General features: G+C 34.4%; 1 protein-coding gene across 1 annotated transcript; it reads left to right on the top strand.

The window, feature by feature from the left end:
* Positions 1-617: 617 nt before the first annotated feature.
* LOC124360974 (ras-GEF domain-containing family member 1B-like) lies at positions 618-13,083 on the top strand. The gene is made up of 10 exons (XM_046815009.1): positions 618-1,124; positions 1,832-1,918; positions 3,340-3,555; positions 4,951-5,199; positions 6,042-6,263; positions 7,196-7,339; positions 9,226-9,428; positions 10,011-10,162; positions 11,806-11,878; positions 12,237-13,083. The coding sequence occupies exons 1-10, from the start codon at positions 708-710 to the stop codon at positions 12,265-12,267; spliced, it is 1,794 nt and encodes a 597-aa protein (XP_046670965.1). The 5' UTR covers positions 618-707; the 3' UTR covers positions 12,268-13,083.
* The last annotated feature ends 1,104 nt before the right edge of the window (positions 13,084-14,187 follow it).

Raw genomic sequence — 14,187 nt, 5'->3', positions numbered from 1 at the left:
ATTATAAGGTTGAATCGGCAAAGTCAATTTATTAATTATTATATTTGGTCATATGAAAAGTTGTTCATTTTTAACCAGTAAATAATGCTACAGAGCAATAGATATCATCTGAGGGCGTTATTTAAATAACAAATTAATTATTTTCTACTAGCCTAGCCAGAAAGTAAAAAGTTTGGTTTAATTATAGTTTCCAGAAAATAAAAAATTAATATACACTAGGAAAAATGAAATAAAATTAATAATTCTTTCCTCGATAGTTGAAGTTGACTACAACCATTTTAAATATTGAAAATCAGAAAAATTCCAGTAAATTTCATTCAGGTGTAATATGAATTATATTCGATCTGTAGTTTTATAATTTCAGTGGTTTGTAGTTACATTTTGCATTGAATACATATCTTAGCTGTCCTAATCAACGATGCCTGATCAAGACAAATACATCAAGTTTAAAATATCAGATCTATTTAACTAACGTTTATTGATGGAAATCACTAATTAATACTTTCGATTCTCGTCAGCTCATTGCTTTGTAAAGTAAATTAATTTAGAATCGTTTATTAACTACATTAAATGAAACTGTTACCTTATTTGGTTTTTCATGTTTCTCAGGTCGGAAATATCAAGAGAGGTTGTAGTGCACCAACTAATGTAAGGGCGAAGAAAAGTCTTTATGTTATAAGGTGCCCTTAAGGTCTTTAAATGTACGGATGGCGATGTATCTATTCGCCAGTCGGCTGTCGTCGGCTGTATGCGCCAGGAGAGCCACTGCTCCAGGTACGGCTCCCAGCTCCGCCGCCACCGGTACCGCTCTCCGGTGCTCCAACTGCAGCCGGCTCGCCACTCCATCGCCGGTGCCTTCAACATCAGGTTCCGCCACCAACTCGGAACTCAAGAAGGACAACTCCAAACCATCTGAAGTCTCTGGGGAATTGCGGGACTGTTCCAACAGAGACTCTCCAACCCCAAACTGTGCCAGAGAGAATGAACCTCTACAACGAAACCACGTGACTAGGGCGTCTGTGGGTCCCTGTGACAGGAGCCACCGCTGTGACGGTAAAGTGCCTTCAGCCACAAAGCACCGCGTCCGATTCGCCAACACATTCCCCAGGATCAACCGGAGAAAGGTGAGTACCCTTGAGTTTTATGGTTATTGCTTTTGGAGGTGAAGTTCTGAAGTGTTTTAATGATGTTCAGAAGGGCGAATACCGTTTATGCTGTGAATTGAGGCAAATATTTTTGAAATATAAAAAAGATCTCTTAAAATCACTGTTAATTAAGAGACGGTATTAGGCCCTTTCTTATCACTATAAGTTCCGTCGAACGATTTGTCCAGTCAATATAAATCACTTCTAACTGAAATGGAACTCTATCTCTATTAATTACAGCTTTCTTACTATAAGTTAATATTATATTATAGTTTTAAAGGCCTTTAAGTTAACTCCCCTGAAGGCAGAAAAAGAAGGGTTTTGGACACTCCGCTAAGAACTATGGGTATTTAAAATGGTAAAGTTGGGTAATTTTGTAAGAAATTTAATATATAACCTGCTTAAGATAAATTTGTGATTGCAAGCACGTATTAGCTTCAGTAGTGACATGTATTTCAATTACTAATGACTAAGTAAATTATACTTTAAATTTGATAATACGAGAAAATGACACGCATTTTAATATAACACTGTTTAACTAATACTTATATTGATTCTGTTTTTATACAAGCGTAACCCAGTAATTGAAACAACTCAGGTCAACCATTTTTGCCCTTAGTAGCAAATAAACAACAGATTTATTTTCGTTCAGGATAATGAGGGATTGTATAATTTTCTATTTGCAGAAGATATCAGAGTTGCATGAAGACGGAGAAATTCTTCTCCAAGAAGAAGAGATGGAAGAAAGTCCTACCAAAGCGAGGAAAACAAAGGTAAGCAAGTATTGTACGGAAGTTATAGCATGACCGGTGGGATGCGCGTGAGGAGTGGAGGAGGTGAGCGCGTGGGGGCACAATCTAGAGTAGGGGAGTGAATACGGTGCTACTACCCCTACTGACAGTTTTCGGCTCCCGGCTCATAGTGGTGACGGGAGCCGAATATTGTAGTGTTTGCCAACATTTCTAGACCCTTATGTTAAATTCCAGTTGCCTCTACGACACGCTGTTTAACTTTCTTCAAATTTATAAGTGTGTTGGTTTCTGCTTCCCGTTTCATAAAATGGTAAACATTTGCAATCACTTCTCTTGCTTGGCCGTGTATAACCTTTCTACCTCCAATTTTAATTTTTATATTACGATCCATCACAAACTCTTTACTTAAAACGTAATGAGCACAACGCAATTAATTCACAAATTGTATTACAACTCGTGAATTGGCACAAACGAATGTTTTTTGGGCGGCACGTATAGAAGACTGGTGACCGAAGTTCACAAGGCTAAATACGGCAACAGACTGAGCCGCTCCACCCCCCACCACTTTAGTTCCGTCTTTGCCTACGGCGCATCTCGAAGTCACCGGTCATGCTATAACTTCTCTACAGTACATTTACACGTTGTGTAGGCTACGTGGTGTTTGAGGTACGTTCTTATGACAGTACGGTAAAGGTAAAGATAAAGGTTTGAACCAATCTATAGAGCGATTATACTACATAATCCGCTATATTTTAAGCGGATTATTGATAAAGAATGACAGTGTTTTGAAAGTAATGGACAGCATTTTGTAAGTTCTTAATGTTTTAAATATTGTCGACGGTATGTAAATGTTACCGTACAGAGCTTGCAGATTACGTGGATTGTTCTGATTTATGTATGTACCATGAAGCTAAAATAGTGACTCCCAAAACCATTAAACATGCACTACCAAGTCACACGAATTGAGCCAGGTTTGATATGATAAATCTACACGACGCGACGACACGATATTTCTATATCAAAATATTTGTTGGCAATATCGTAGAACTCCGTTGTTGAGTGTTTTAGAACAAACAACCCTTACGAAATAACGTCGATGGACAAGAGATCTCTGCTACTCGAACTTACACTTGTATTGTAACTGTGTGCACCGTAAAACTCATTTTGGAAATTTAAAATTTTCTACCAGGAATTTAAATTAGCTACCAGTAGATAGATAACCTGCTTTTACAGGGTGTACAGGATGAATATAATTCGCACCATCGTGGGATTGTTTGAACTAGGCTCTGAATGGCGAGTAAGTATGAATTTAACACCCCACCTAAATGTCTGTTAATGGAGCTTAACTTCCAAGTGTATATATACTTCACTGAGCCAACTATTGTGTATACTTCAGTGTGCTGAAGTGTATACTCAGTGTGGTGTTCACTGATATGTTCCAGGATCTAATATACCGGGACAGCAACCTGGTGTCGGGGACCCTGGAGGCACTGATACAGAGGCTGGTACCTACCCCTGACTACCGACCGGACCGTGCCTTCTTGTTTGCCTTCCTCCTGAGTTCTCGGATGTTCATCCGGCCTAACCAGCTACTTGGTCAGGTCATCTTCTTGTGCACCTCCGCCCATCGGCATCGACAGCACTCCACGAACAAAAATGCAAGTAAATTTTGTCACTTAGCGCCACACAACCTTGGTTAACACGCTGAGCTAATGGTGGTTTAAATATTATTTTTTACCGTAGATGCCACAAAATAATTTTTACAGTTCGCGGATAATTGACGGTTTACTATATCAATAATATGTTGAATCTTAATAGGCGAAATACAGTTTAATAGTGAGACCATAAAACTCAAGCGACATATTATCTTTTAAATTATGTTCTTTTGACAATCATAACATTTTAACATATTAATATGGTTTGTAATTAAATATTAGACAGAACAGTATGAAAGTAAGATAAGAACTTGTATGTTTGATAAGTCTTTCACTGTCTCTGGTGTGATGTGCTGTTTAGTGCGCTTACTCTGTGTAGTGACGTGAAACTTGCTCTCATTACCTCGAACCCTCAGGTATATGCCTGACATACTACTTATTCCGTTATTATTGATTTCATTGCCATGGCATGATTAGTTTCCAATTATGTGAATGCTTAACTTAATGCTTTAAGTCTTTTTTACGTCTGAAAAAAGGATTACTTGCAATGTCCGAAACATAATCTTATATTTTGGCAACATTAATGATGGAAAATATCCAAAATATGTTATCTTTTATGATAAATATAGTTTACAACATTGTATGCCGGAATATAAGATGAATGACCTGACATATAGCTCAGATCTCATTGTGTTCGCATCAAAAGTTATGAGGCACTTTGAGACACGGAGACTTGGGCTTTATGGTTACAACGCAGTGAATCAGGAGTACCAGTGAGGTGCTGATGAGGGTTGCTATAGCCTGATATGTTCTGTAAACGAGTCTACGACCTGCACTCCCTCTTAGTACCCAAGTTCGATTATCTATACTTTTTTGACACGTAAAGTTAAAATTTAATTCTTATTATGTCAAATTTATCTTACTAGCGATTTTTTTGATTATGGGAAAAAAGATAATATTTTAGATATTAAGATTTTAGATCGATATTTTTATTAAAGTTTAAGTTATAACATATTAATCTAGCGTTCTGCAAATTGTACTAATTGATTTAGTTATGCTAGGATTATTTCAAAAGATCTAGTCAGTGTTGTAATTGTTCTGTTAAAATACAAAACAATACATATACATTACTATAAACTAACTTAAGCTTTTAAAACCTAATTTGAAAATTAATTACATAATTACAATGTCACTCGACCGCGTAAGAATTTTTGTGATCACATAAAAGAAATTTTTCAAATACCAAAGGAGGATTTTTTTGACGTCAGGCAATTATAATCAGAGAGCATATGAAACAATTAGCTTACATTAGTGGCACGATTTGTTGCAATAGGCGGTAATCTATCATGGAGATATACGAGCTTGATAACAGTAAGCTATACGTACAATCTGTTGCAGGATAAACTTGATTGCTCGATTTCTCGGACAGTTCAACTGTTGGCGGAGTGGATGGAGACATTCCCTTACGACTTTCGGGATGACCGAGTCATGGCGCATGTCCGGAACATTATCCGGAAATGTGCAGACTGCAGCACTGAGGGGGTATCGTCCATCCTACAGACTCTACTGGACCGTCTTATGGCGCTGGAGAGGTACGAGGAGTTCCTGCAGAGGCTGAATTTGGAGCAAACAAACATCAACTCGAAGGTATTCCATATAATGTGAACCTATAGTTAGTATGACTACTCGAAATAAAACTAGTAGCCAATCAGCTCTTATTCAGTGTACAGGAGAGATATTAAGAAATATATAATAAAGCTACGGAGGTGTCAGGAGAAATTAAGGAACTGGGTGTTTATGGGACTTGATTAGCCTTCAAGATGGTTTATGAAGGAAATGGAGATGGTCATGTACTTCACTCAATAGTTATCATTAATTTTTTACAGACCACTGCTAGTAGCATGCGGATTTAAAGCTTGCACATTCTCCTACTTTTATTATCCTGTATTAGTTTCTTGTATGGTAGAGATAAGAAAGTGGAACATAAAGTAATAAGAGATTGATTCTTTCTTTCAGAGACTCAAGAGACTAATCATTCAGAATTGATACCAAACAATTACTTACATTAATAAGTAGGTATAAATGTGATATAATTTAATTAATATCGACAGCATTAGAATAATATAACGATGAGTTCATGGAATAACTCATAGGGATTAATTAAGGGAAACTAAAAAAACTGCATCTGATCTGTGTTATAATAATTACGAGTTTTTCAGATAATAGCCGAATTTAAGCGATTATTACAATGCAAATAAAAATTAATTAGATATATAAATTTTTAGTACGCCAACAAGTACAACAAACAAACAACACAACACACCAACAACAAAGGACTGTGAAAAAATTCTTAAAATGGATGTGATTAGTTTTATATGTGACACTAATGAACCTATCCTTTGCACCTAGATCGGACAGACGTTTGGGCTAAAAATCAGCTTTATGACATATTCTGCAATTCTTTTACCAGATTACTCTCCCCATTTCAGATCGACCTTATGAGCCTCTGCTCAAAATCGGACGTGCTCGCTCAGCAGCTAACTATAATCGAGTTGGAGAGGCTGTCATACATCGGCCCTGAGGAGTTCATCCAGGCCTTCTCCAGCGACAGCCAGCGAGAAAACCGACCAGCCGCCCAACCTAAGAACCTGGAGGCTTACGTCACTTGGTCTAACAGACTGACTTACTTAGTGGCTACTGAGATTGTCAAGGTAACATACAATTTTGGTTGATCCATACGATTTGTACTTTGCAGTTTATTATTAACTTTGGATTATTTGAAAGGAAAAGAGAGGTTTACAGACATTTGCCAGCGTCATGTTACAAAAATAGAACACTAAGTTTTAAGGATTGCAATCTATCAATCCCCTACATGCTTCAACGCCCTTCAGGCGTCCGAAGCATATGGAATGAAGTTAAGCATAAACAGACACTAAAAAAATTGAATATGTGGCGATAAGCCCATCCGTGCCATGGTTGACAACAGAACAAATTGTACAAAACGTAATAATCTATTTTAGAAAAATTATGATAAATGGTGAAAAATGTCCTGAAATCTGTTATCCTTTCACATATTTATAATTTTCACCGCTTATTAATAGTTCTGAAAATTCTTGAACAAACCGTCCCATTTCTTCAATGATCTGAAATTAGTAAACCCTACAACATTTGAACACTAATATTTGGATTCACCTTTGATGGCTAAACTCAGTATTTACATTACACGGGTTAAAATATATGATTTAAAACAATTTATTTGAAATGAATAATCAATTAAAAACATTTGTCTATTAAACACGAGCTACGTAAAACTTTACTTCAAAAAGGGGTTGGAAACTCATAATAATGATGAAAGCAAGTAGAAAAGAACATTAGTTCAATTATCTGTATGCACAGATTTATTCAGCCTAGTGTTATTCAAGCTGTATAGTGTGACTTTATATAACGGTGAAGTGTAACATTACTTAGTAATCACTCATATCTTATACTAATATGTACAATGTGCATATATAAGTTATCCTAATTTGCTATGTCAAGTTCGGTGAAGTACCAATATAATTCTCACACACACAATTCAGACAATATGAATAAATACTTCATTGGCATATTGGAAATGTTTAAAGACAATATTGAATTGTTTTAGCAAACCAAGAAAAACAAAAGGATAAAAATAGTGGATCTTTGGTTGAACACGGCACAGTGCTGCTTCAACCTCGGCAACTTCAACTCTCTCATGTCGATCTTATCTGGCCTCAACCTCTCAGCTGTTTCACGCCTGAAGCGAACTGTGAGTACCCAACACAGCATAATCTAATCTCCCTTTAAAGTCTTATAGACATAGCTAGGTAAAGACTTCATATAAGTTTAGTTTCGTCACCTAAATTTATTACTCTTTGTCATGTCTTAAATTATTTCAGTTAGTTAGTCGGTAATTTAGTTTATTCAGATTATTCTTAATATGGATTTAATATTGTAACCAAAATCAAATAATAAGTGCGTTTAAGACTGAGTTTGTTTATTTTCGAGTATTATGGATCTCGTAGGAATCTATTGTGTGCAAGCTCACGATCAATAGTTTACTGAGGAGCTAAACGTTACTAGAAAGAAAAGGAAATAAGGAGGGAAGAGATAATGAGGCAGATATTGTTGAGTCTTTCTTATCAAAGTAATAATAGCTGTTATTTCTACGCCTTTTGATATTACGAAGGCCACAACGTCTTCGTAGAGAGATCGCAGCCCTCTCCAAACCTCATCCGGTTGGATTTTCATTCTATCCGAGCCAGTTTTACTTTCACTGTAAATACAGAGCTACCTCGTGTATCCGGACCTCATTTAACCAGATCCTCGAGTTATCTGGATCGGGTTTACAGAGAGAAGAGACCAATGTTTTAAAGAATAAAACATTTATTTTGAAGTTCCATCGTAGTTTAGTTTTTCTGAAATAAATATTCCGCTTTTAGAATAATGCGTAACAATACACATACATCAAACAAAAGGATTCCCAGTCATCGAGCTAACCGATGGGTTGACCCGAGTTAAGTCATGTCCACGTGCGGACACAATGTTAATCACCCAGCTGTTCACTTATCTTATGTGAACACTGACTTTGCGTCGGAGTGTCACAAGGGACTGCATCACATAGTAAAGTGTGATGAAGTCGGAGCCCATCATGCAAGATACGGCCCTGTAGGCTTACAGAAATAGTCTCATGAATATTCGCTTCACATCATAGACCGCACGACCAAGCGCATGAATTGATGTGCGAAATAAATGAACCTGCGGATATACTACTGAGCAGGATTACTATTTAAAAGAATACAGTAGCAGGTAAGTGAGTCTAAGAAAGGTTGAGAATAATACATTTGTAGAATGTAAATGATTGGTTTCAGAGCGACAATAGCATCGGTGCGATGACTGAGTAGAAATTGCAAAGCAGTTTGTTATTAAACATCAACAAAGGACTGTGAAAACAATTAAAAAACTTAAAAAAAATTAACAAACTTAAAATGGAAACCCAGAAGATGTCATGACTGATTATGTCGCTACATATTGGGTATATGCTAGCATTAAATATGTAGAGTAAAAGGAACACACATAAACACCTACGGTTACGGTTCGCTTCATTTGAAAAATCATTATGCAAAGTAATAAGTCTACATATTGACATTTTACATTTATGTAATCAAAATCCAAAAAGGCCGTCACCTTATAGTAGACTGTGAGACAAAAGCTTTTCAGCATTCTAAAGCTTTTCTGACTTTTCTGAACAAACTGCTGGGTATGGTTTGATTACGCTCAGCTACCCAAGATTGTATTATAAAAAATGTATTGTCGTTTAAAATAATGAACATGTTGTAGAGTCCACTCTCGAGTGCAAAAATGTTACTGAACCTCTTGGATTACTATTTTAAGATTTACAAGATAATGCAATTCTACAATGTACTACAATTTTTGATTGAAATGTATTTACTAGTAATTTGTTTGGTCAGTAAAATAATAAAATCTCGCTGTTTTAAAATTTAACTATCAAAATTATTTCCTTTTGTCAATGTAATTAGATTTTATTGGAGCTATCTTTGGTACGCTATTTATAGGTTATAGTACTATACATATCCCCTTGAAGGGAATTATTTCCAGGTAAAACCTTAATAAGGCTGGAGTATTGTTGTCCAGTGGACGAAGGTCGATCGCCAGAAGTTCGTGATGCTGGAGAAACAGATGGATGCATCTGGAGACTTCTCCAACTACAGACTGATACTCAAGACAGCCTCAAAGAGTTTCAACTCGTCGCCGGAGCAGAACTCAAGAATCATTATACCCTTCTTCTCTCTGTTTCTGAAAGACGTTTTCGTTTTACAAGAGGCTTGTTCTCGGAAGTAAGTATTTTTCATGATTGTGTCTAAAAAATAAATTATATGGTTATCATCATTTTAGAATAAACATTAGCCACGTCTAGTAACATTCTTATGTTTTTTCCAAATGTATTGAGCTAAATGATAGAGTTTCAACATAAAATAGAATACCAGAAGAATACGTTTATAATCTGACCAATGAGTAAGAAGGAAAGTTTCACTTCATTTTCAATTCATGAACCAATCTATGTAAGTTTTTCTCTCTGAATTATGTTACAAAATGCTTTCTCTGCATACCTATCATATCTACTATCATAGAACGTTATAGCAATTTATGTCTTAATAAAATAATATTGTAGAGGGATATAATACACTGTATTTACGTTCTAAGAGTATAAGTAATCGTTATAATCTATTCATTATATTTATTAATAAATAATAGAAAACACTTATTATGTATTAATAAATATGGTGGTATAAAGTGTCTTATAATCTAAGAAAATACTAAATAAAATCTCAATATTTTATTTTTATAAATTATTATAGCATTTTTATTATTTGTAGAATTAAAATTGGGTTTATCCTTAAGACAACTCTTGTTTTCAGGTTACCCAATGGCCACATCAACTTTGAGAGATTTTGGCAGATGGCGAAGCTTGTGACAGAACTGATCACGTGGCAACAGGTCGTGTGTCCCCACGTCAGGGACTCTACCCTTAGCCACTACTTGCAGTCAGTCCAGCTGTACGATGAAACAGGTTATGTTTATTTAGAACTATAACAGTACATATACAGTAGTGGGGAAACGAGCTAAGGTCTAGAATCGCTCGCGTCCAGGCACAACTTGGCAACAATACACAGTATTGCCTAAAGCCCGATACAAGCGTCGTTACAGAATCTTTGTAAAACCTGTCAAATCCGGCCTAATGTTTTAGCGGTGTAGGCCGGATATTGTTATATCGCATGTGAAAATCACGAAGAACTTAAGTTGCTCTATCTAAGTTGCGGTTTATTAGGTAATGATTGCACTACCTAATTATTAGTTCTATTTTAAACTAATGTATTGCATTTTTACATTTTGTGGTTACGTACACTGTATGTGCAATCAAATATAATTCAAAAGGTATAAATTAAGTTAAATATACATATATCTATTTTGTAAAATATTTAACAATTTGTATATTAAATTCATATTTACGTTACTGAGAAAGTAAAAATAACCATCCCACCACCACAATAGATCCCATTGCGTACTTTAAAGCTGACACAACAGCAATATCACAGTTTCGCAAGGTCATTGTTACAATTGCGCGGGTGTGTTCTTCGAATGAGAAGTATCTACTCCTTTGATCCCTTCTATATCCCGCCCCAATGACCGACGTGTGGCAAAAAGTGATAAAACTTGCCCCATAGATATAAATATCACAATACGTTGTTTTGCATATCCATGGTGGACCCGTGGGTCATGCTTTGCTCACACACAAAGCCTACGGGTACAAAATGTTGAGAGATTTTAATGTAATTCTATTTATTGAAAAATAAGTTCTTACACATAAAATATCTATGGTGGAAAAGGTTTATTCAATGAGAACGTTGAGTTTAGTTCCAGTTCAATGTAGAAAATAGGTTAGCTCCACCTTTGTATAGGAAACTTGGATGCACCACCGTATTTAGACATAGTGTCTAAAACATTGAAGTGCACTTAATTGTTCACTTGATGAGGCAATGGGAATAACTATTCACATAGATTACTCTATATAGTAGTCTAGGTGCATCTGATATCGAAACGATGTAAAGAGTTCATTTTGAGCTTCCTGTTTCGAGACCTTTTTATATCTCTTCAGAAGAACATGACTCCATATTCCAGGAGTCGGACGCTGCACTAATACGAATTTAAACTAGAGCTTACTCACCACTTACAATAAGTTTTTAATTATTTATGTTACAAAAAACTATTTCTTTCTTTTATAAAGCGTAGTTTTTATGGTACTCCTTGAATATTAAATAATTTATTTCCCCGACGAAAAGATTTCAACAGAAATCTCTCTTATTTAATCACCAAAAAAATAGAAGTGCATCCAACTAAATATATTTAAGGAATACTCCAATAAAAGCTCCACGAAAAAAACAAAAACAAGTATACTCAGGATCATTGACTTGCAAATTATGCTTTCGTAGCTCTTAGTGTTTTATTATAGTTTATAAACATAAATACACAATTATGTACTTTTTTAATTAATAAAGTGTTAATAATTTTAAAAATATTGTAACCAAAATTGAAATACTTTATTATATGGTGAACTGATAACGTAAGATTGCTACTGAACATGATATTCTCGCTCACAAATTGACATAAACATTTTTTATCAGCTCTGAATAACATTTTTTGTATAATTTTCAGAACTTGCTCGTGCGTCCCTCACGTGCGAGGTACCGGTCAACATGGCTGAGCAAGAGCAGTGGAACTCCTTAAAGTGAGCCAAAAACAGTACATAAAATATAATCATCAATCTAAACATATCGATTTTCAGTGTTTAAAATTAATTTTAAATTTTTATTTAATCTATGCACGTTTACATACATTTCCAAAACTTTTGAATTTTAGAAAGATAAAGCCATGTTTAAATTAAAATTAACTATATGAAGGGTGGTCATATTCATTCCTGAAGAATTTAAAAGGGCATTGTTTTAAGGAAGTGTCACTTATTTTTAATGCTAGTAACTATATGTTTTTATATATTCATTAATTATAAACGTCATTATAATATAAAGTCACACAATAATATATTAAAAATTTATTTTATATGTTAAGTGTTGTATTATTTTTTTTAGGAATCCCAACGTTAACAAGAGGAAGAGCTGAAGGAAGAACGTACTTCTCAGATATTTATAAAACTAAGAGTTATAATCGCTATGGTTTCTTTTTTTATAAATATAACTAGAAACATGACTTTTTATTATAAGCTGTTATTGAAAATGACTAAATAATAGGTAGCTAATTTTCGTAAAAATCATTGACTAAAACTTCTAAATTTCAATGTTCAAGGAATGGTTCAAGACATCCTGTGCCAAATACTTTTGTACCTAAAATTAAACATTTTTAGTTGAAATATATAATTTGTCTGCACATGTAAGGAGATCGTAATGTTTTAAATGTGAAATGTTTTGGTGTCCATGTTTTGCCACGAAGAGGAAGGTGAACGGGACCTAAACTCCGTACCTACAAATTTTCTGGGTTGAACTACAATATAAGGTAGCAGTATTATTGATATTGGATATGATTATTGAAACAGTTGTTTATTACATAACAGATTAAGCACACGTTTATTGAGTACAAGGTTAAGATTTGGTTAATGTATGTAATATTACGGCTAGTTTTCTACAACAAACAACCAAGCCAAATAGATGTACGAACATTTAAGAAATTCAAAGTATAGAATAACAAATAAAATTGATAAAATGACATGGTTAACATATGTAAGATATAAATATTACCGATGTTGTATTAGACTTACTATTCTCTAAGTAAACTACTATTTAACACTGAACTGAATCTATTTTAATTTTATATTAAAAATGCCATATTGAATAATGTACGACATGTTGTAGGTATGCAATTTTAACGTGACATAATATATGTGTTAATAGTCAAGAGTATTTTTTGTAATTTGAATAAAGAAACATATTTGAAGTAGCGCGTTTTTATTTACCTCCATGTGATGTGTATGTAACGTTTGTAGTGATAAATTTGGGTTGAAATGACTTACGACCTCATATACCATATAATAGGCTTACTTTTTATAGTATACTCGCTATTGACCTTTAACTGTGTCATTCTTCTTCACAAACGACGACATAAGCTGAAACGACCCTGCTTAACTTACCCAAGTTTTCCAGTAAACTTGTAATGTGTGTTTTAGAAGAGAGAGTGATGGTATTACGCGCATTACTACTTACATTATATACCTGAAGTTCTCAATATGACGTAATGTCGTAAACCATACATACTGAAAAAAGATACATTCGTATATCAATATTAGGTTTTAATAAAAATGCGGTCATATAAAAATAATACATATTGATACGAAAGGATTAAATACGTATAATTGCATATGTCGCACGTCATTCGATTAATAAAGTAAATTAAATTTGACTTGATAAAACAAAATAAGTGAACTCATACGGTTTATTAAATTCAGTGTTGTGTGTGCTATGTTTATGATATAATTTCTTTCACTAATTATTTACTCACCTTCTTCCGTTTCTATTGCTGGCAGTGTAACGGTAAGAGTGGAAAGATGATTTTCTTTTAGTTTAACATCCATGCACATAAATGGATTGAGATTGTTGAACCTAATATAATAATAACTATAAAATTTAGATATATTCAGATATATATTAAAATGTACCTTATATACATATATTCTAAGAGATAAAAGTAAAGGTAAGAACAAAGCGTAAAGGAATTAACATTTCAAGAGTGGCATCAGGTAATACTCTGCAGTTTGACAAAATATTTTATGAAGTAACTAGCTGTTTCCCGCGGCTTCGCACGCTTTTCATAAGTTTTGCCCGCGTATGAACACTTCTGGTAGAAGTAAATTATATTTTCAACGTCGATGTAGATTTTACCTTGATGTCACGATCAAGAAAATCTGTCAAAAATGTATTGTACTTGCATATGTACTTTATTGACAGATATACAAGCACTTTATTACAAAGTGGTCTACCACTCAAGCTTTAAGTTCAACCAAAAATTTAGTTTAAAGACAGTTATACATCA

Source organism: Homalodisca vitripennis, chromosome 4 (genome assembly GCF_021130785.1).
Source record: "Homalodisca vitripennis isolate AUS2020 chromosome 4, UT_GWSS_2.1, whole genome shotgun sequence".
Taxonomy (NCBI): domain Eukaryota; kingdom Metazoa; phylum Arthropoda; class Insecta; order Hemiptera; family Cicadellidae; genus Homalodisca; species Homalodisca vitripennis.
The sequence above is the reverse complement of the archived record's forward strand: the minus strand, read 5'-3'. Positions and strand labels throughout refer to the sequence as shown.

Excerpts from the sequence above, each read along its gene's own strand:
- LOC124360974 (XM_046815009.1), top strand. The coding sequence starts at position 708 with ATGGCGATGTATCTATTCGCCAGTCGGCTGTCGTCGGCTGTATGCGCC. Across the intron at positions 1,919-3,339 it reads CCAAAGCGAGGAAAACAAAG|GATCTAATATACCGGGACAG; the intron begins GTAAGCAAGTAT and ends GATATGTTCCAG. Across the intron at positions 7,340-9,225 it reads TTTCACGCCTGAAGCGAACT|TGGACGAAGGTCGATCGCCA; the intron begins GTGAGTACCCAA and ends ATTGTTGTCCAG.